Source organism: Nyctereutes procyonoides, unplaced genomic scaffold, assembly GCF_905146905.1.
Source record: "Nyctereutes procyonoides isolate TBG_1078 unplaced genomic scaffold, NYPRO_anot_genome, whole genome shotgun sequence".
In the NCBI taxonomy this organism is placed as follows: Eukaryota; Metazoa; Chordata; class Mammalia; order Carnivora; family Canidae; genus Nyctereutes; species Nyctereutes procyonoides.
In genome coordinates, this window is record NW_026575132.1 from 2,538,131 (window position 1) to 2,562,625 (window position 24,495).

The 24,495-nt window shown below is 37.8% G+C and overlaps 1 protein-coding gene across 1 annotated transcript in view; it reads right to left on the bottom strand.

The window, feature by feature from the left end:
- Positions 1–24,495, bottom strand: part of TMEFF2 (transmembrane protein with EGF like and two follistatin like domains 2) — a 220,706-nt gene that overhangs the window by 88,731 nt on the left and 107,480 nt on the right. The window contains exon 5 of the mRNA XM_055345631.1: positions 3,919–4,015. Coding sequence (XP_055201606.1) covers positions 3,919–4,015 — 97 coding nt within the window. The remainder of the gene's footprint in view (positions 1–3,918; positions 4,016–24,495) is intronic.

Consider the following 24,495-nt stretch of genomic DNA (forward strand, 5'->3'; position numbering starts at 1 on the left):
TTCTACAGCCTTGATGTTCTCCATAAGAAGAAAAAGGTGAGAGGAAAACCTTGAAATGAAATCCGAGAATATACGTGAGGGGTTTATATGAGCTTATAAACCATCTGTTCTTTCAAAAGCATTAAAATGTAATGTGTTGAGGACTATGGTTTACCAATGCCATCCTCTAATTATTATTTTTTTTCTCCTTTTCCTCATTTTCCTTAACCCTCTACCACCTACCAATCATCTGTCTTTCTCCTCCAAGTCCAGTGTGACTTGTGCAACTCAAAAACTCATCTATGAAAAGATCAACTGATTACGATTGACCATAATTGATCAACTGGCTTTTTTAATCCTAAAAATGATTTATCTTCATCCAGAAAGTGCCTAAGCAGTTTTGAATAACTAGATTTAATTTTTCTGGTGAAATGTAAAATAGTAATTTTTTCAGCCAGAGTGAAAGGAAGATCGGGCATTAATTTTTTTTATCTTTGTTTCCATATTGCAGATACCATAATAACATAAATAGTATTTTATATCATCATGCAGGACTGAGGAAATCTGTATACATAAAATCGTACTTTAATCAAAGGAAAAAATAAAACTAGACACTGAGTTGTACTCTTTGTTGTCACCCAGCATATACAATGTTTTATGTTTGCAAGAGGACCTGGTCATGGTTTCATCCCAAAACAACAGCACATGGAAGCTCCCCTGCTTCAGCTGACCAGTCCTACAGTCAGATCACTCCCCAACTGCTTCCTATCGGACTTTATAGCCTCTTTCATTCCACGCCTACTTAATTTCATTTATTGCTTTATTCTTGTGTCCTTCAGCTGTTCCAATCTGCCCTTCATGGTCATAACTAAATACAATATGTGAACATACAAAGGTATTTATGTAAATGAAAATCAATACACTTACCATTTTCAGCACCATCCCTTCTTGCTTACATTGGACATTTTAAGTACATTTTATTTAAATGCTAACAACTTTTCATTCTTGCCTGGGAAGTATAATGATCTTCTTGGCTCCCTGCCCCCTGCATCCCTCTAATCTTCACAGCTATAGCCACTTAGCCCCATCTGGAGGTTCAGCTTTATTCCGTATTTTGGAACTAATCTTGTCTCTAGGCCGGGGGCGTACAAGATGTCCTAGCCAAAAGCCAACTGATTCAGCATCCAGTCAGCCTTGCTGCTGGTTTCATTCTGACCTTGTAATTTATTTCTGAGATCTAGACGCTTGTCTCGGCCCCTTGTAACCAGGGCTTGGCTTTCTACACCGGTTCCGGCAAGCGGGTATCTACCCAGTCTCTTGCCCGTATCTGTCTCTGTTTTCCTGATAACCAGGTTCCCCGATAACCGACGTTCTGCTTTGCCCTTGTCCTTGTTCCCTTTTTAAGGGAGGTTCTTTTTATCTGAAGACTGGGACTTATGACCTACCATTGAATCTTTCCGATGCTGCCAGCTTTGTCTCCATCTCCTCATTCCACCTGCCCTCACGCCTTAGATCTGAGCTTTTGCTAGGATACCTGGAGTGATGCTGCCTACCTGGACATTTTCCCACTGCCTGCTGTAGGCACCTCCCTTGTCACCAGCTCTAACCCTGCAGGTTTTGCATCACTACGTCTAAGCTGCCCGCAATCTGGCTCTCTTATTATTCCAGGCATGGCGGGAAAGAAATATGATTTTAATTGCATCTTTGGTTGAGTTGCTAATGTTAACACCTTGTGGTTACCTTCACCTCAGATCTTCACTGTGACCCTGCCAATCAAACTCTTCAAAACTCAGTTTCCTCTTTGCAAAGTGAAATAATGGTGGAATCTATCCTAGGGTTATTTTGATGGTAACCGAGAAGAAAAAGTATACAGATGGACCAAACCCATAGTCAGTTTTTAGGTACTATTTATCTCATTTCTTAAATCTTTGCATTTGCAAAGTGAACCATGCTACCTAAGGATGATCACTGAAGAGAGACTAGGGGAATGGAAATTCTTAAGAGAATTAGGAACCCATGTGAATTTTTTAAAAGTAAAATAATTGACACAAGATAATTAACAAAACTGTTAGCCACAGATGTGGTCACCAGCAAACATTAAAAGTGGGATATTTAAAGGATACCTTTCCTATATATGTGTTTTAATATATAATGACTATGATAAAATGGAGCCCTAAAGCATTTAGGGAGCAAAATGATTCTTTGAGTCAGTCGATTATTTTAGAGTACTGTTTCATGGCCATTTGGGGAGTTTTAGATAAGTAAAAATTTAAGCCCTACTTCTCTGAAATTCCGACCCATTGATTTTGGAGTGGAACTAAAAAATTAGTGTGTTTAAAAAATTTCCAAAGTGATTCTGATGATCAGCTGGGTTTGGGAACCATATGTTCATTAGCCATTAAGATGTCCAAGATGTTCTTAGGAAAATATGGATTTACCTCAGGATGGTTAAACCAGTACGTAAACTCTCAACTGGCTGCTAGCTGCCCATTGGTGAGAAATATTTGACAGGTACAGAAATGCCACTGATGTCTGCCTTGGTTAAAGGGTGGCTATTTTACAGGGCTATGATCTTTACCTGTAAGTACCTGATTAATTTACCCTAAGAACTCCAGTTGCTCCCTTGGAATCCTTAAAAATCCCTAAAATGTTTTAAGTGCAGACTGTTTCACTCTTGCCAAAATTATCTTGCTTTCAGCTTTTTCTGCTTGTCCCTTAGATGAATTGTTCCCTCCACTCACAAAAGTTTGATTAAAATTATTTTTTTCTCCCTCAAACTCTACTGAAACATAATTGACACATAACTGTATGAATTTGAGGTGTACAACGTGTTGATTTAATGTGCTTATATATCGCAATAGTATTACCACCATAGTGCTAACTAACAATCCCAACACATCACATAATTACTATTTCTTTTTTTTGTGTGTGTGGGGAGAACATTTAGGATTTAATCTTAGTCAACTTGATCAAAATGATCATTAAGTCTAGACGGGGATCCCTGGGTGGCTTAGTGGTTTAATGCCTGCCTTTGGCCCAGGGAGTGATTCTGGAGTCCTGGGATCGAGTCCCAGGTCAGGCTCCCTGCATGGAGCCTGCTTCTCCCTCCTCCTGTGTCTCTGCCTCTCTCTCTCTCTCTATCATAAATAAATGAATAAATAAATCTTAAAAAAAAACTCTCCTCTAGACAAACATAGTCTGCATAATGAAGAAAGCAAAGGGCACTTGGCTGTTTTCCTGAAAGATATGTGTGTAAAGTGAGGTGTGTAAATGAAGGGGAATGCAGCCTCTTTCCACCATCATGCCCACAAAGACCTCAGTCTGAACTCTGGGTTGTTCCCTTTGGGTATGATGAGGGCAGAACCAATACCCAGCGATGCCCAGAACACTAACATTTTGGGACTCATGCACAATAATAAATGTTATTCATTATTTGTTCAGAATACCTTTACAGACGCTGAGTATGGCTCACATGAAGGAAGAAGCTGATCCTAGAAATAAGCCCAGAAGTCATTCCTTCCTTTACCACCTTCCCAAATCAGCTATGGGTGTGCATCGGCATACACTCTTAAATAAATCCTCTGCAGGGACCCAGAGTCACCATCTTAGAAAGCAGATAGCAACCATCCATTGTTTATTGAGCACGGTTGTTGAGAGATCTCTGATGCGTATGTTTCCATCACTTAATCGACAGTATTTGGGGGTCTAAGTGGTATCTTAAATGTATCTCATCAAGTAATGCTCTTAGCAGTTGCATGGTTAGTCCAGCTCTTAATTCAGCTTCAGAAATTACTTACTGTTATTATGGCCCTCCTTTTCCCCCCTTAGGAACTGGATAAGACAAAATGCTGAAAACGTCTTTTAAGAGATGGTTGGTGGAGTAAAAAGAGGTTAGTTATTGCTATACCATTTGTTTAAAGAATAAGAAGAACACGTTACCAGACATCCTCGGCATCTTCATCACATTCTGCACCAAATTGGCAAATGTCACAGGTTGAAGTCTCCTTCTGACTGGTTTCTCCTGAGCCTTCATGAACTGGAATAAGGAAGAAAGTAAACCAGAAGCATTCAGGTAAGTATGCTCAATACCAGCACTCTAAGACTATTCTGTACCAAAGCTGCCTCTTTTCTAACAGACCTGTTTGCTTTTAGGTCTTCAAAGAACGTCTCATTCACCTCCTCTCTTCCCTCAATTTAAGGAAAACACTGGCAATAATATGCCGCCTATTAGGATGTAGTAAACACTTCAGCTTTTTACAAGCAGAATGAAACAACGAACAAGAGGGTTTACTGGATTTATCAAAAAAGCTTGGTTAATGAATAGACCATATGAAAGGGTTATTAATTAAAAGGGATTTAGACTGTTACTTGCCTAGAGGAAACATCTAGTGCTTACTTTATAAACAATATTTAGCATTTTCTCTTTCCTAAGTTATAGATTTTTTTCATTCAAAAGCTTTTTTTTTTAATTAAAAGAAATTTAGATGGGCAGTACCGACTTGTCAGATATGTCTTCTTTGTTTTTCCTCAAGGTGTTTAGTACTTAAAAGGAAAATATATTGATGTTAAGTTTTTAGAAAACAGCTTTCAGTTGGTTTATAATTTCTTGTATTTTATATAACTATTGCACAGAGCCTATCATAGTGATATCCTCTAGGACAGTTGTGAACATATATTTTATTTTAAAAATACGCTATCTCACTGATGATGATTATGGATATTGGTCTTTTTTTCTCCCGTAAATTACAAGTATGGAAATAAGCAATACATAACTTGATTATAAAATTAAGTTTTCAAAATCAGGACGTAATAGTGTAAGTTGAACTCAAGTATTTTCACCCCAAGGAATGAAAATCTGAGCACCACTTTTGAGAGGATAGATTACTATTTACCCAACTAAGAAATAAGCAGTTGAAAGTAAAAACAGTTTTGGTTATTGATGAAAAATTGCAGCAACCTAACTACTATATAGATAATTTTATTCTGTGGACAGATCATATACTTAAAAACAGATGTTTAAATCAAGACGATCTTTAAAAAGTGTACTTCTGCCAAAGGCTAGGTATTTTCAATAGAAAGAGAACATAAGCAATTAAATATGACATTGGCTCCAATCTTTATGAACCCTAAAAACATCTTTAATAAGGACACATGCATTAACATGCACCCTGAAACTAACAAATCCAATCCTACTTACTTTGTCTAAATATGATATTTCCCTCATTGCTTCTTTGTCTATTAGCAAGAGAGTTTTTATTACCTACAAAAGCAGAGGTCTTACTCTTTGGTTTTCTTTAATTTACTGCTATGCAGACAAGCAATTTGATACACACACACACACACACACACACACACAAAGGCAGAAAGACATCTAGGAGAGTTCTCTGTTTTATAGTTTTTCAAGGAAAGAAAGAAAGAGTTTTTTCTGAAGCAATTCTTTTCTCCCTGTTCTTGATGGTTTGCACTTCCATTTCAAAAAAGTCACGATTTAAACAGATCAACCTCAATTGCAAAAGTATAGATGGTCTAGTTTTAGATTTGGAAGTCTTCAGAAAAAGGCGCACCTCCCCAGAACGAAGAAGGCGTTTCAGCCTTTGAAGGAACAGACAGCACTTATTACGCACTCTATGACTTTAACACAGGCAGGATGGTTAGAGTGGGCCACGGGGACGAGAAGGAAGCTCGGCCTCTCCTCGGGGGACATGGAGCAGCTGCGGCCTCTTTATTACTTTCTTATTATTAATGCAACACAGAAGCTGCTAATGGGAGAGAGCCTTTTAGTGTGAGCAAGATTAGCAGCTTCCAGACTGAAACTGGCCACCACTCAGGAAGTATGACCTACGCCACGCCAAGGTCCTTAATGAGTCCCCCTAGTCCCTTAAAGGCCGCCCCCTGCTCTCCTGCAGGAGATCCTTGGTCAGGAACCTGCTGGGAGCACCCTGGAGGTGGGGGGGTCGTGCTCCCCCAGCACAACGAATCCATTTCCACCGGAAGTCACAGTACATTTCTGTAGATGGACAGTTATTGGCAGAATGAAGATGTTTGCAAATTCTCCCATAAGGGGGAAAAGCAGCAAATTCAGAAGTAGCAGCAGCAGCAGGGCCTCCATCAGTACACATCCTGGGAAGTCATCCACGATGAAAACCAAAATCAAGTCCTTCCATGAACCTGAAGCACAGGCTTGCCCCTTTTTTGTTTGTTTTTGTTTAAAGATGTTATTAATTTGCCAGACAGAGAGAGAGGGAGCGAGCACAGCAGGGGGAGCGGCAGGCGGAGCAGGTGAGGAGAGCAGCAGGCTCCCCGCTCAGTGGGGCTTGATCCCAGGACCTGGGAGCAGGACCCAAGCTGAAGGCAGACACTTAACCCACTGAGCCACCCCCCGATTCCAGGCTTGCACCTTCGAGATAAACAAATCAGGCCATTTTCATCTCACCAAGTTGACTAGTGGTTCTTAATGGGGCTCAGTAACTCTGGTGAATTTTGTTTGTTCATTTATTTATAGTTTTTTTTTTCTTTTTTTGGTATAACTGCTCTGGGATATCCTCGGAGATACTGAATTTGTAACTTTGATGCTTGGATATGTATATTCTTAAAAAAGGGACCATCCCTGTGTAAGACCTAAGGAGCCCTTAGGTCTCATCCCCTCTCGGCCCTAAGGAGCCCTGGAAGGCCCCGGCGGCCTCCGGCATCTCTATGCAGGCCCGGGGACGGCTTCCAGGTGCCGAGCACCTGGGCGTGTGATCAGAAGGCAGATTCTGATCCAGTTGGGGTCAGGGGTGCCCGAGGTCACACCGCTCCAGGAGCAGCAGGTCCGCAGACCACATTCGGGGGAGCAAGGAGCGACCGCGGTCTGCAAACCACAAGTGGCCACTTATTAGTGGATCGAGAAGCAGAGTTAGTGGGTCCCTCACCAGAGTTTCTGTAGACACGAAACAATATACTAGAACAGAAAACACCGAGTGCATCTCATTTAGCAAGTACAGGCCTTCTTTCATGACACCGCTTTAGCTACCCGTATGTCCATCTACACAGAGCTGCGACATAAATTCCATTTCTTACTAAAGGTCACAGTCATAAAAGCTTGAAAACCACTGATGTAGCCCACGGAAGATGCTCAGCCAGTGCGTATTGAATCGGACTGTGTTTTCTTCTCGTTCTTTCTATATTACCAGAAATGAGAAGGGTCAGTTCTTAATCACTTGTGTTCACCCACTGATTATCCGGGAATAAAATTCATTTATCCTAAAGCAGTATTTCTGCTACGTGTTTGCATTTGAATCCTTTCATTTTGGGAAGTAAAATCATTATTTCCCTTTATCTTATAGAAACTTAGATTTCAGCAGGTGACTGAGGGAAATGTGACGGGTGAAGGACGGAGAGCTCCTGAAAGCCTATTTTATCAACTGTGCTGCCCGATGGTTAGGACGGATTTAATCCTTTAGGATTCTGGATTGGGAGATTCTAAGAGATAATCAAATTACTTCCCTCTCAATGCTCTTTGCCCCACTGGTTTCATCAGGAGGTCACCAAAGTTCTTTTACTTTCACCTTATTCTGGACCCATCTGGGTGTTCACACTGGACGTGCCAGCGTGAAGAACGTGTGCCCTGTTCTCTCCCTGACCCACCAGAGTGGCTCCGGGGTCTCTTAGGACATCCTAACCTGTGTTAGGTTATTTGCGAAAACACAGTGAAATATAATGTACAGAAGGGTCAACGCCACTTACTTTGCTAAAAATTGCAGTAGAATTTGTATTTGAAATGCTCAGATCTTAAAGTCTATTTTTCAATTTGGAAGAATGCATTTCAGGACAAGGAACAAGTCTACCTCCCAGAGGGCTCCTCTGTGCTCCGTCCCAGCCATTACCCTCTTGCTACATTCTCTCTTTACATAGATCAGTGGTCTTATTTTTTGTCACCACCGATTTGTTTTCATTATTTTAGAAATCACATCAATGGAATCCCACAATATTGAGTTATTGTGCCCAATGGTTTTTGAGATGAACTCAAGTGGTTGTGCGTATCAGTAGTTTATTTCTCTTAACTGCTTGATATTCAAAGGAATGAATATGTCACAGCCTGTTTATTCATTTTCTTGTTGAAAGGCATGATTGTTTTTAGTTATTAGCCAGAAACAATAACTGTGTATTTATTAATAAAGCATCCATAAACATTCTTGTAGGAAACTTTTTGTGCATATTAGTTTTTATATCTCTTGGACAAATATGGTATAACTGGGTTTTTTAAGGTAAAAATATACTTGTTTCTCTTTTTATTCTCGAGTTGTAGGAATTTTTAATGTATGTTGGGTATCAATTTCTGTCAGATGTGAAAGCTGTCAGATTATGTGAAGTAGAGGTTGAGGTTCTGTCTCTGTTTTTCCCCTATGAACATGATTTTTCTCCCTTGACCTATGAATGTAGTGAAATATGTTGATTGATTTTCCTATGTTAAGTCAACCTCTCATTCTTGGGATAAGTCAAACTTAATCATGGCATATAATCCTTTTATGTAACGCCGAATTGCATTTGACAATATTTTGTTCAATTTTTAAAAATCTATGTTCATAAGATAGACTGGCTGTAATTTTCTTTTCCTTATATTGTTTTTGTTTGGTCTTAGTATCAGACTTAAAATTGTCTCATGATATGAGCTGGAAGTGTGCCCATTTCCTTTATTTTATGAAAGAGTTTGAGTATGATAGTATGATTTGATTTCTTTATTTAAGGCTGTTTAAATTTTCTATTTTATTGATTTTTTCTATTTTATTGATTTTTATAATTTCCTTTGTGCCATATACCTAAAGTTTAATTTATTACTTTTCTAGTTTCTTAAAATGAAAGCTTGATTTTATGCCTTTCTCATTTCTAAGATAGTCATTTAAATCTAAAAACTTTCTTCTAAAGACCATTTTAGCTGCAACCCACAAATATGGATAAATTGTGTTTCCATGTGTTCATGTTCAAAATACACATTATAATACCCTTAATACCCTTTGAGGTTTTGTTTCCCTGATCCATTGATAGTTTAGTAAGTAGGTTTTTAACTTCCAACTATTTGAGGGTTTTCCAAGTTATATTACTTTATTTATGTTTAATAACTCTATCGTGGATGAAGAACATATTCTGTTTAATTTAAATCCTTTGAAATTTATTGAGAATTGTTTTATGGCTCAGAACCTGGTCTATCTTTTTGAATATTTCATATGCATCTTTGGAGTTGTAACCTCTTTTGAGGAGTGAGTTTCTATAAATGTTAATGAGTTTAAGTTGATGGTTAGTATTGTGCACATCATCCATAACTATACTGAGCTTTTGTTTAATTGTTCTATCTTCTCCGGAGAAAGGAGTGTTAAAATCTCTCTCAATGACTGTAAAATTGTTTCCAGTTCTCTTTTGCTTTTGTTCTTTTGTTTTGTCCTGTATTTAGAAGCTTTGCTATTAGATGTATAAACATTTAGTAGTCTAGTGTCTTCTTAAAGAAGTGACCCTTTTATCATTATGAAATGCCCCTTTTAATCTCTGGTAACACTATTCATCTTGAAGTCAACTTTGTTCAGATCTTTAGCCACATCAGCTTTTTATTTGCTTATTGTTTCTATCCACTTATACCCAATGTGTTAACATGTTTAAAGAGCATTTCTTGAAAACAATATAGAGATGGATCTTGATCTTTTTTTTTTTTTTATCCAACCTGAATACGTCTGCGTTTAATCAGGGCATTTAGTCCATTCACTTTAATGCAATTAGTGATATGTTTGGTTGTAAGTCTACCATCTTGGTGCTTGATTCATATTTGGCCAGTCTTTTTGGGTTCCTCTCTTTTCTTTCTGTTTTGTTTTGCTTTGGTGAGTCAAATATTCTATTTAATTCATTTGATTTTATTTCTCTTATTTTTTTGGTTATACTTTTTATGTTATTATTTTGGTGATTGCTTTAAGAATGACAATACCCATCTTTATTGCTTCATGAACAGTTTAGGAACTTTATTAAAATATATTTTTGACTATTACTGGTCATATTTTACATTTTTATTGTCATATATCATGCTTCTACCTATGCTGCCAAATTCACATTCCTTTTTAAAATTAGTTTGACTTTACACTGCTGTCCTACTCGGTTTGGTTAATTTCTATGGCAAAAGCCAGAGATTTTAGTACTAATAAAGACTCATGCCTGTCATTGTTAAATGACTGACCTCTGACATGCATTTGCCCTAACTTTTCAAACTTACTTATAGTCTCACATTCTCCATGGAAGACAGTATTGGGTTATGAAACTTATCATAGACTGTTTAATTTTTTCCCATTATTTTTCTACCCTGTCCAAGAAAAGGACCATATATTCCTTTCCATAGCCATGTTTTCATTGAGTTCCATAATATCATTGTTGGTCTTGTGACTTGCTTTTGCCATTGAAATGTGAATGGAAATTAGAAGCTATATAAAAGTCATCATGTGGATTTCTACTTTCTTGCTCTTTCCCTTTGCATGAGAAAAAAATCATATTTCAGAATAGAAGTGGTTCCTTTAACCAAGCCCAGAATGAAATGATATTCTGAGCAGAACCACAGCTGAGAGTAAGACATGAGAGCAAGAATTATGCCACTGATGCTATAAGCCTCTGAGATTTTCAAGTCATTTGTAACCATAGCTTTACCTACGGAAAGATGACTACTAAGATGTCAATAATGCTATTAATAAATTCTAAGATAATTTTTTTTCACATAATTTTCTACATCTCAGATTTTGGTTGTATTACTAAACAACCCTAGATCTACTTTTTTTTTTAATTTATTTTATGATAGTCACACAGGGAGAGAGAGAAAGAGGCAGAGACATAGGCAGAGGGAGAAGCAGGCTCCATGCACCGGGAGCCCGACGTGGGATTCGATCCGGGGTCTCCAGAATTGCGCCCTGGGCCAAAGGCAGGCGCCAAACCGCTGCGCCACCCAGGGATCCCTAGATCTACTTTTAATTCTCCCCAAATCTGCCTTCAAACTTTTTACTATTTTTTTCTATATTAGCATATATTCTGCAATTGTTAAGGTGGGTTTCTTTCTTTCATTTTTTCCACAACATAGCAGTACCTATCCCAGTCTATGCATGATTCCCAGTGTCCTCACCATGTAGCTCTCTAGTATATTTCTTTGACAGATATATAGAGTGACTCATTTAAGTGTAGCATAAACATTAAATATAATATAAACATGTATGAATAGAAACCTCCACATGCATCAAATCTGAAATAAAATATGCAGTCCCTAAAACACCAGATTGTATCAACAAAAAGAAGGAAACTTCTAAGCTTAAATATGACCCATATATATATATATATACTGGTTCTAACCTTAAATTATTCTAAAATTGAAAAATAATACACAAATTTTATGTAGAACTTAATCTGATTTTTTTTCAAAATCTTGAATGCATTTTTTTTCTATTTTATAGCTAGTATCAATCTAGTATTCAGTGTTCTTTCTTTTCTTTTCTTTTGTTCTTTCTTTTCTAAATGGGTAGAATGACAAAGTAATTCTTGGGAGATTAATTTTTTTCCACTTTGTTTACATAGGAAAAAGACTTATCGGTGATAACATTCAATATATTTACTGTAACTAAAATTATTTTGATCACCAAATTATAAAGATTTTATTTATTTATTTGACAGAGAGAGAAGGAGCACAAACAAGGGGAGTGGCAGGCAGAGGGAGAGGGAGCAGCAGCCTCCCTGCAGCAGGCTTCTCGTGGGGCTTCATCCCAGGACCCTGGGATCATGACCTGAGTTGAAGGCAGATGCTTAACTGACTGAGCCACCCAGGCACCCCAATCATCAAATTATAAACAGTAATTTTTTTTCAAATATAAACATTTTTTTTATTCTGAGTAATTTGCATAGCTTACTATTTCATTATCACCAAAAGGCTGAACTTTATTTTCCAATGAAGGAAACATTCCCCTTAGTAGAAAGAATTTTTAAATCAAAACTCTCCATGTACTTTGATTGGTACAACTTGTCTATTTTGCCTTTTATATGCCAGTTTACCTCTCCTGTGCCTTTCCCACATATAAGTTGAATTTAAATGATGGGAGTTGCTAACAGTTCCTAGAGACTCAGACAGTTCCAAGCTGTGGTTTTCTGAGCCATAGTCATGTTCTCTTTTACACTTTCCAATATTTCCCTAGAAACCTCAGTAGGATTTTAAAGAAAAATAAGAATAAGAAATATTTTCCTTTTATTCATATTATAATGTGAGGATATTTGTTATATGAATAATAATTACACCATTACATCATATTATGGAAATGCTAGAGCAAAAGAAGTAGCATTCTGGTCTGCTGTTTATAAAACTAACACAGATTGTGTATATGTATCAGTGCCACAATGCAGTAAGATGTGTTCAGATTTTAGGGAGGAAATCCATTATTTTTGTTTCATTTTAATTAAAAGAGGTACAATTCTACTGATAATTTTGAATTTTTAAGTGATTTAGATGCCAAAAACTAAAGGAAGGCTGAAATTACACTTACACATAATGATTTAAAATTCTAAAAAACACATGAAAATCTAAGAACCAAGTTCATGACTGAGTAAATGTAATTTTACATTAAGCACTCCAGAGAAGAGATCATTACAGAAAATTTAATTTTTCATAATTAAACTGGTTTGCTAAAGCTTGACAAAGCTTCTTTAGAAGTCACACGTAATTTATGTGCTGCACAACTAAAAAATAATTTAAGAGATTAATATGATGCTACTATGTTGAGGCACAATTCTATGGCCATCATTGAAATCTGACTGATTTTATTCAGTCCCTCCTGACCTAGAACCAAAGATACTGGTTGATTAGGAAAAAGAAGCAACAGGGAAATACAATAAGGAAAGAAGAAATGAGAGAAGGGAGGATAAGAGGAAGAAAAGAAGAAAAATGAAAAGGAAAAATGCTTATTTAGTTTGGTATCATGCATGCCAGAACTGATAGGGGCAAGTTACTATGCCAGACTTCAGGAAACTTCTATCTTCTATCAGATCAATCATCCCATAGTTATAAACAAAAATACTTTTATTCTTCTCAATATATTTAATTTTAATTATTTTATGCAAATTCACATAAATAATTTAAACTTGTTTCTTATTAAATGCCTAAAAGATGAGAAATTTATTTCTCACCTGTAAATTAGAAACACTGGCTTGGGCTAAATGAGCTACTGTGGAGCATGGTGAATACTAAATCCCATGAGAGGAGACTGAGAACAGATTAGGAGGTGAGTGGAAACGGCAAACGCTGGGGACAGTCTTGTACAGAGCTGCTGATGAGGCAACACAGAGCGGGGCATCTGTGGGATAAGGATGTAGAGTCAAGAAAGGGATTTTTCTGTAGTCGAGGCATCACTGTGTGCTGACAGGAATGACGGATGGAGAGGAGCAAGTGTATGTGTGAGAGAAGGAGGACAATCAGACAACAGTCCTGAGAAGGGATGGATTTTCATGCAGGTGTAGTGGTTGGTCTCAGAGGTGGGGACACGTCTTCCCCTCCAGGAGGGATAGCAGAGTATGTGGGTGCAGATGTACGGACGAGGGACCCTGGAAAGGGAAAGATGAAGCAGATCTCCTCTGGTTGTCTTCATGGCCTCCACTGTGTCTTTACTTAAAAGAAAGGCCAGCGGTTGACAGGACGTGTTAAGAAAGGAGAAAAGGTGGGGGCCCCAGGGTGGCTCAGTGGTTGAGCCTCTGTCCTTGGGGGTCCTGGGATCCAGTCCCATGTCGGGCTCCCTGCGTGGAGCCTGCTTCTCCCTCTGCCTGTGTCTCTGCCTCTCTGTCTCTCTGTGTCTCCCATGAATAAATAAATAATCTTTAAATTTAAAAAAAGGAAGAAAGGAGAGAAGGTGAAATACTGTAGGAGAGTGAATGCAAATGAAGACCAAGGCTTTTTAAGTCTTTCTTATACTAATTTGTTGCTTTCCAATTCTGTGCTCAATTCTTCCAATTAGCAAATCTCTGATGAATAAAGATATATCTTTATTAACTTTCACTTCTGTATGTCTTTAGTACATGACATTTGGTATTGATAACTTAAAGGCATTTTGTGATGTTGAAAGTTTCCTTTGCATCATCAGATAAAGGTTAACTGGGCAACAGGGTTAGCTCTAACCTAATTAATGTTTGTTTTGGTAAAGGGGCTTCACAGTTTGGTAGCGTTTTACATGCCATGTCTACTCCCCAAATATTTTCTCTTTGCGTCACCACTGAGCTAGTTGAGATCTGCATCATGCCACGCTGAGACTTCTAACTACAGGACCTCCGTACTTGCAAACTTGCCTCTCTTAAATAGATCTCCCACGTATCTTTTTGAAATGCAAATCTGATTATACCATTTAACAACACTGAAAATGACTTGAAGGAACCTAAAAGGCAGTTGCATGGTATATGGAATCCAGGCCTAGGGCTGAGACAGCTGGATTTGGTTTGCCTGGATCCTTTCCTGATCCCCAGGTTGCTTATTTGTTAAAGGAGAAGCCTGCCCCGTTGAGTTTACAGGTCAGGGTGAAGATGAAATGGGAGGGTGTGTGAAAGCATTTTTCACCCTCTAACTTGCTCTGCCACCCTAAGGGGTTGACATTAAGAAAGTGTTACAGGTGAAAAGGTCATTAGCTTTGTTATTCTAGGTAAGAAGGTTCTTTGAAGGATGTTTAAGGCCTAACATCACCAACACGAAGTTTTGGCCATTGTAAGTGGACCTGGACTGATGTCAAAGTAGGAGTCTTTGTGGGAGTGGGGAAAGAAGAATCTCAAACAAATAGCAAAATAGAGAAATAAGAATATTGAGAAAATTAGAGAGGAAGTCTTGCACCAAAACATCCTCATTCAGTTTCTTCTATTAAGGAGTAAAAAGGATGGAAGAAAGTGCAGGTGACAAGTGGAAGGGAAGTCCCTGAAAGATATGCTCTGAAAATACCAGAGCTCCAGGGCTTTCTGTCCTTAGAAACAGAGATCTTAGAACAAAGAAAGCACTAAAGTGATATTTTCTTTCTTTTTTATATTGATAAACATAAGACTTCAATAGGGCTTTATCTATTTTTCCCCACCTAATCTACAATGGGCCTTAGTTTTCACTGAAAGCCTGAAAAACATATTCCATCTGGTTCTGACTTCCAAGTCCAAATGAGACTTAAAAATGAAATTTATAAAGATCAAGACTTGTTTAAATATATAACATATTGATATAAATAGGCCAGTGAAATAAAAGAGCAGCAGTAATAATAGAGCCAGTTCTAAGAGGTCACAGCATTTCATAAAGTTGGTAGTTAAAGCAATAAAGCAATAATTTTTCTGAATTGCCCGTAATATTTTCCAGCCTAGTTTTGCCATCTAAGGTCCAGCCTTTAATTTTGGGAATCACAAACACTAAAATAATAGGAAAATGTCAGGCTGGAATTCAGTGTTTGTGATTAGCTTGTGATTAGGTCGGTCTTGAACTGGATCTAGCAACACGTCTTCCACCACACTCATTTGTTCTATACTGAGAGTCCTTGTTTCGTTTCTACAATTTCCCTTCTTCCTATGGGCTCTAGTTGGTGGAGTCTGGTTACTCTTGAGATTTCTTTATCCAGTTGACAGCTGTCTTTCAAGTTCTCATTTCAAATCTGTAGCTTATTGCTGACTCCCTAGTCATCTTGAAGACCTCTCTTGTGATGCTCTATTTTGGAATCAGCCCCTGGTGGCAGCCAGGTAAGGCAGACCTCACTATCCTGTTTCACTCCCTCCCAGCAAAAGTACTTTCACATACTTTATTTCAAGTCAACATAAACAAATGAAAACAAGAAAAAAATATATCCTCAAAAGTGTAAGGTTAAAAAGGTCTGAATCATCCAATTCGAGGTGTGAAAGAAGACATGAACGTCTTCAACAAAATGGAAAAAAAAAAACACAAAACAAAATAAAACCCACAAAATGGTCTAAGAAAGCTAAATGCTGGAATAGGTTAGAAATTGACTTCAAACCAATCAATATGTCTACTTACGGAACCATTAGCTCAGTCTGAATCTGCCAAGTGGAAAGAATGAATAAATGTGGAAAGGACAACTAGACTTTTTAAAAAAATTGCGTGGAATTTAGAGGAAATTTTACTGCCATTAGATTGCCAGAGATATCCAGAGATAAATGGAAAACGATAAAAATTTTAAAATTAACAATATTCTATTCAGGATTTCATGAGACCAATTTTCTCAACTCCAGGTTTTTAAACTCAGACTACTTTCATTTATAGTTTCATCAAGATTCACGAACTTTTTTATTTTTGAACACCCCACACCTCTATTGTAAGATAATTGAAACTAAATTAGCTTCCTTGTTTTTGCAGATTTGGGGAAAATATCTTGTTTTAGGAAAATTTGCTGTTTGTCTAAACCATGAAGATTTAGGTTTAATAAGGACTGCAGCTTATTACTTTTAATTTTTGTTTTCATAATTATAGTATCACAAACATGTATGTTAAAATTATCAGGTATAAAAATATGATTTAACTTTGTGAATAAACAAAAATACATTGGTAAATATAATAGACCCAAGAAGGAAACATGTTAGAAGGGCAACCCATTTGTATTATAATATCAAGAGTCACACTGAGGTGGAATTAATAACAAAATTTTGTTTTTAAGCCATATTTTTGCAGAGCTTTACTATTGTTCACTTAAGATTGTAGTTTCAGTTTAGAAGTCAATGAAACTTTTTTTTTCAATGAAGCGTTTCTAATGACTATGAAATACTGATCAATAAGCAAACCTCAATGATACATATTATATTTAAAAATATGAATCTTTTTTCTTTTTAGGATTTTATTTATTTATTCATGAGAGACACAGAGAGAGGCAGAGACATAGGCAGAGGGAGAAGCAGGCTCCTGCAGGGATCCTGATGCGGGACTTGATCCCAGCACCCCAGGGTCACAACCTGAGCCAAAGGGAGATGCTCAACCACTGAACCAATCGGGTGCCCTTAAAAATATAAATCTTGATTATGTTACAACTCTGTTTAGTTTAAAGGTTTCCTTTACCTTTAGGATAAAAACCCAGTCCTTACCACTATATTTAAAGTCTTTTATGAATTACCACCAGCCTATCACTCCAGCTTCATCTCTAAGTTCCTGGCTCGCTCCTCATGCTATAGCTGTACCTGCCAATTGGCTGGAATTTACACATGCAGTTTCCACTGTCTAATGGTTGATTCTGATTCGAACTTGGAAGACTCAGCTGTAGCACCACACTGTTCAGGAAAGATGCCCTCACTCTCCTCCCTTGTTCTTTACCCCCAGGCTGTGTTCTTTACCCCAAGCTCTTGGTTTATGCTCCCGACACCTTCTTTGTCCTTATCACATTGTGGAAGTAGAGTTACTTTCCTGATTCTCCCAGTAGTCCTGGGAGTTTTTCAAGGTCAAGTCATATACCTTATTTGCTTTTATGTCTATTTTTAGCACAGGACTTGGGAGATGATAAGAAGCAGTGGTCAGAGGGGGGCAGAAGTCCAGAATTTGAGGCCTTTGTGTTGTAGCAGTCCCGGGCAATGACAAGGTGTGACCATACTTCCAGTCAGCTCAAAGGAAGTTGAGCAGTCTGAGGAACTATGGGGCCAATATTGAGAAGAAATAGAAGACAGACTCTGTGGTAGTTACATGTCCAAAAAATGTTTGGTACAGGGCAAGATGACCTTTCCTCAGGTGTTAGTAGGCCCTGGAACCAGTTCTGGCTAATGACTTGTTGAGTGGCAGTGACTGCTGGTTGAGGATCTTATCTACCATTGAAGAGCGCCGAGAGGGGCAGGAATGGAGGCCCAATGAGGAGGCCATGGCACAAGGACAGCAAAAAACTGATAGATGTGGCACAGAATTTGGAGAGAGAGTGGAAAAGATCTACTGATGGGTTAGGTGCAAGCATGAAATCAACATTCAAGATTGCTGCTCCATCTGTCAGGTTCTTGAGTGACTGCCATGGGCAAAGTCCTCTCCCAGCACCTCACCCAGTTAACCTGTAGTAAACACGTATTGAGAATAAAAAAATAAACCTTGGTTCTTTTAAGCCAGTAAGTTCTAGGAGATGTTTATTTCTACTGCATACCCTTGCATAAGTCAGCATAACTTGAACGTGTCAGAAGATGAGGTGAAGAAACACGAGTGCAATCTGTTCCATTGTGTTGGTTTCACCAACTCCCAGTTACCCTGGAACAGACTATATGAAAGTGAGCCTAGCACTGATTCATTGAGGACAATGGCAGTGATGTGGGGTTCAGCAGCTCATTCCTAAAGTATGGGAAAGGGTGGTATCGGCAAAAAGCACGAGTTCCGAAGAAGCAGCAGTTTATTGAGTGACAATGCCAGCTTTCCTTGATGATGGTTTGAAGATGAAAGTATGAAGACAGAAATATATGGCCGCTTCCTAGATTTATATGGGAAGGTAGGGAAGTAAATAAGGTTTGGGGGGTTATTATGCTGTCACTGGGGAGAATATACAAAAAATTATTGAAACACTTAAGACAACTTAGCCTTACTCTTTCACTAGAGCTAATATTGATAATAGTTACCAAAAAAGCGGGGGGGGGGGCAAGGATATACTAAGTTCCTATATCCTTGAACAGGCCCCATTTTATTTTCACCAGGTATATAGGAAATATTTCCTACCAATTACTGGCATTTTAAAAGCTATGCTTACATGCATGCTTCTAATGCCTTAAAACCCTTTGACGTAAAGGTCAGATTGCGGCTGATTCGAGGTATCCCCAAATGGAAAACATTTTTTTTCCCTCTATCTCAAAATGCATTCTGCTTGCTGCCCAAATTTCATACCCACAAAACATTCTGTACTGTTGCTTTCATTTTCCCCAATGCTGCTTGGATTTCTTCATGCATATTCGTATTTTTAGATCAGATAAAATGAATAGAAGTTTCTTTCCCTGAAAAATATGGAGTTTGATTCAAAGAAAATGTTAATTAAACGAAATACTTAAAGTCTTGTGAAATATTGACATGTAGCAACTAATTTTGTCTCTATACTCAACTGCTTTCCCTTTGTGCATCTGAAGCACCGTTCTTATGGAATTATGTAGCTGTGCAAGCACCGGTATTGACAGCATTTTTAAATGCAAAAGAAGGGGGATGGAGGAGGGATTTAAATGTACTAAACACCACCTCTTTCAAAATACGCCTAAATATGAGTTAGAACTCAGGGGCTTATCCTATCTTTACTGCATTATATTCATTTTTAAGAAAAAACACCTCCAGATAGAAATCCTTTCCACCAACACAAATCAAATGCAGGTATCAAATGAAGAGGACTCCTCCTGCGTTGTAAAATTCCGTGTCAGAAACATGGACTGTCTTTCATGACAACAGCTTCATACCTCCTCGGCTCCCAAACTGCCTGACAAGCAGGTCACAGGGAAGGTTGTAAACCACATTCTTTTGCCTAAAAAGTGATTTCAAAAAAAAAAAAAAATGTACTTTAGCTTTACTCTTAAGAGGGTCAGATGGTTGAGGCAGTGATTTGTTTGTGTACAGATGAGTTGGTGCAAAGGGATGGAAAAATATGCAGGTGAAGAATTTCTAAATGCGGAAGGTGTCTTTGAAAGCCAGCCTCTATCACTTATGAGCCACACCTGCCAGAGACACAGAGCAAGGTGAGTGGACCGTAAGCCACGCAGTCTTCTTAGTGAAGAGACATCTGTGGGTCGGATACAACAGCCAAGACTGTCAATTTTATAGTATATGTTCTTAAAAGCAGGTTTCACATCAGTTTTAATGCAACTGGGAAAGATTTCAACATTTTTTTTTTAAAGACAAATTACTTGGCTTTTTCTCCTCTTAAAAAGCCCAAGACTATATATGTTAAACAGCCACATTAGATTGGAAGTAAAATTAAGAAGCCAGTTGTTGCATTCTTTGTGCATAGAAATGTACATTAAAAAAAAAGATGAGAAAAAAAAACAACAAAAAAAAAACGATGAGTTTTTAGTGCATCTGTTAAATGATACAATATCCATATCTATGATTACTCCAGAGATCAAATTAAGAACATTCCTCATTTGTTGGTTGGTCTCTAAGGAAAATACAGGAAAACAAATGCTAATCAAAAGATAAATGGGCTTCTCAATGTATAATACATTACCCCTTCAAACCTTTGGGAAGCAAAATAAAAATTAAACAAAAATGTTGTCTGACATCTTCTTGGTAATTATTGCACTGTTTTAAGGTCCTTGTCAGTATGAATTTGACTAAGTCTGGGAATTTTCTGAATATTAGTATAGCCATCTAGATAGAAACATCATACATAGAAATGTTCCTTATTCCAGAACAGATGAACCTCCCAGTGGTGAAAGATTTACGTATCTCTGAAGGTTTCTTACACCCAGCAACATAACTCTCTGATGGTTCAGTGCCTGAAAGAGTGGGCTGAGATCACTCACCAAATAAATCAAATAGTTGGCTGGCTACAAGAGTGGGAGCCTATAGTAATCCTTTGCTTTCAGACATCAGATCTTTCCCCTACTAAGTCAGTAGAGAAGTTAACAGTTCTTTGGCGTACCCAACCCCGAATATCGACCTGCCTCACGTTGCTGCTGCTAATTCTGAGACCGACTTAGGCAACAACTATATCTGGTGTTAACATTTCAAACCACAAATCCCGAATCCTTGCTATGTGGAAGGAAAAGGTGGTGGCGAGAAGGCTGGAAATGTACTTTGTTTCATCTCTAAACACCTTGAAGGAATCTTACTGAAACACAGAAAATCCACTTCAGGGGGGTGATCTTAAAATATTCTATAAACATTTATTGAATGATAATAAAATCGTGTTTTATGTAACTTTTTGGTTAACATTTGACTAAAAGCAGCATTTTACATTACTACAGTAAAGAGGAGTCTTTAAAAAAACTAGAAATCAGGTGCTGTAGGATCCTATCGTTCAATATGGTAGCCAGCAGCCCCGTAGCTGCTTAAATTTATGGTAAATTCAAACGAAATAAAATAAACAAAAAATCCAGCGTCTCAGTTGCACTTGCTCTGTTTCAAGAAATAAGTGCAACATGTGGCTAGTGATGACTTCTACTGGACAGGACAGATGCAAAACATTTCTAGCAACACAGAAAGTTCTCCTGGACAGTGCTGCCCAAAAAGATGTACTCAGATACAGCAGATGATTGTATCCATGAATGTTTTGTTTTAGAGCCTTTCAACCTATGTAATAAAATAGGAAATGGCACTACTGCCATTTTCGTCTTCCCATGGGCTGAAGACCACATCTTACCCTGATGCATACGTGTGTGGTATGACTATGTGTGTCACTTTTGATGTATGTCCCTCGGTAAATAAACACAATAGAAATTCTTAATGAACAAAGCTTTGTTTTCTTACCGTATCTCAAGCGCTCAAAACGTAGCTATTTTCTAGTTTAGTCTCTGAACATGCTGATGAGGGGCATCAGTATCACTGGTGTCAAGCTCAACAGATTAGAACTAGCACGATTGAGCGCATGTGGTTTTAATGGGTATGTTTTGTTCCTCTGTCCAAGGCTCTGCCCACCAACTTGCAATTATATTTATAATTTGGATTAGTGTGCCTACCTCATACACTGAGATTCATTATCGTGCCTGGAGTACAGCACCGGTATATACACACTGCTTAGCATAGATCCTTGGAAAAAATGTTTCTTTTTCATGGGGACCTAATTCTTCCATATATAAACTTAGCCATGTGAGTTTAAACCAAGACAACATGGGAGCCTTGAGCAGTATATTATTTGTAATAGGACAGGCTTGATTTTTGTTGGCTAAAAACTTCCTACAGAAGAATTATCTTCCCAACTGACATCAACAGGCTTTTCATTACCAGCAGTTTGAGGAGGGAGATTAAAGCAAAATGAAAGCATATAGAGATTTAATTCTGTGTTCACATCTAGAAGCAGTGATAAGCTGTGGATCTGCCATTACCTTGATATTTTAGAGATAAATGGGTATCTGAATAAATAGAAGCCTCTGGTTTCTGCAGCTGCCACTAACATATCTCACCCTAATTGCAAAATAGTTCTTTTAAACACTAGAAAACACACTGAGGAAGCTAACCTCAGCTGGTAAAGAGGAGATTTTCAATTGCTAAGTTTTCTAAATTAATTCAGTGTGAGAGATACCAAGGATGTCATTTTATCCTTTATACTTTTCACTTTGTATTCTGTATGTGAGGAAGGAAGGAACTACTTCTATGCTTTCTCTGTGGGTAAGAACTGTTTTATTTTGCTCTGTGCCCTACTACTCACATGGTGAGGCACTTAGGAAATATTTATGAACAGAAGAAGAAATAGGTTTGGCTGAGACAAGAAAAAAGTTCAATTTTTAAGCTTACTATTTACAGGTAGGTATTTATAGTTATAACATTTCTTTGCTCAAATATATATCTACATATTACTTTCTTACATTTGAGAAAATAAGGGTGTATCACTGTCCCTCCCACACACCCTCCCTTCCTTCTCTCTCTCCCCAAGTCCTTCTCTTCCTCTTCTATTGTCAATGGGAGTTTTAGATAATCAATCACATTCCCTCCCGATCGTGAAAGACTGAACCACAAAAATATCTTCTTCATGTTTATTTACTTAAAAATATGATGACATTGAGAAATTAAGCCAAAACCAGATATTGAATTTTTAATTTAATGATATCACCCATTTCTCTAGTCATTTATTCCACCAGCTTTTTACTGAACACCTTCTATCTGGTAGTAATGGGGGTAGAGTAGTGAGCTAACTAATGTTCCTGTCATCGTGGAAATTAAACTATTGTGAGGACTTTTTAAAACATTTTTGAATAATTTAGGACTGCACACATTCTCTTCTGGAAATGAGTGAGTTCATTTGCTCAGTTAGTCCAACTCATCTCCCTTACCTCACTACTACAACCACTTTCACAAGAGAGTGAAACCAAAGGAGCCAGTTTTGCAGAACGGAACATTGATATTGTGGAATCTGGGCTCTGGATGGCCCCCCCACAGATGGTGAAATGGCATGTGGGTGAGCAGGGAGCAGCCGGTGAGCCAAAAAGTGCACAGAAAAGGCCTCGGTGTATAGATAGGGTAGGAGTGAGCATCAAGCTCAAGGCTCAGTCTTCTGACCACACGCCATCCCTCACGATTGTCCAAAAAGGGCAATCCAAGCTTCAGTTTGACCCTTTTCCCACTCTTTTTCTGTCTTAGAGAAATTTGGTTTCAGAAAATGATATCTAAATGATAATGTGTCATTGTGCTGATGAGTAGGGTTACAATGCTTGAGACAGATAGACACAAGCAAGAAAGGCAGCTAGATGGCAGATCAAAGGCATTTCTTGACCAGAAGATGGAAAATAGCAGTTGGGAGTTTTAGCAAATGCACTTAAGAATCTAGAGGAGCTTCTCAGGCATTTATTAGAAGCTAATTCAAACTCGGAGGAGGGTTATGGAAGACTTTGTGAAAAGCACCTCTTAACTGACCAACTGTCAATTTAGCAAAGGAGAAAATGCCTCAAGTACTCCATTATGATGATGATCAAATAAACGGACTTTGATTACTATAATAATGGTAGAATAATTTATTAAAAATCTCTGGTTTTAGATATGAAAAGAATTCATAACTGGTGATCATCTGTAAAACCTACTGCAGAAAACTACAAGTATAATTGCCCAGTGATGCCAATTTATTTTTTCCTTTCTCAAACTTTTCAGGTGATCTAATATAATGAGGAATAATAATCATTAAGGTTTGATCATGCTAATCTAATTTTCTGGATGGCTTATTAACCTTCCAAGGATGTCTTTATTCTATTTCTTGATCATTAGATCAGGCAATAATTAGGGCAAGAATGAGGAATGCCAATTATATAATGATATGTGAGGAGATGCAGAAAGGTATCCTGGATATTCAGACTTAGGTTTCAAGTTTGGCTACATTCATGTATAAACACACACACACAAGCACAACTTGCTGACTTCTAATAAGAAAGAGATTGTTTATTATTATTTATATATTTATTTATTTATTTATTTATTTGATGGAGAGAAAGCAGAAGCAGGGGAGTGGCAGACAGAGGGAGAGGGAGAAGCGGGATTACTGATCAGCAGGGAGTTCCATCCCAGGACCCTGGGATCATGACCGAAGCTGAAGACAGATGCTTAACCAGGTGAGCTACCCAGGCACCCCAACAAAACATATATTTTAAAATATGATTCAAGTATTTTTCCCTAAACTTTATCTGGTCCCATGTGTGTGAGCTCCAGAAAATACAGTCGCAAGTAAACAGCCTCTATTTAACAGGTACACACAAAGTTCTCTCACCTTAATTTGTACTGAACTAAAGTCTTTTAGGAATAGCAATACGTTCCAATTATGACTACATGTAAACACTCATAAGAAAAGAATGATTATTCCACAAGGGTGGTTGATTTTAGAAAGACAATGGAATTACTGAGGAATGATGGGCACTGGTATCATGGGTTCTAAGCTCAACTCCAGGTAAACT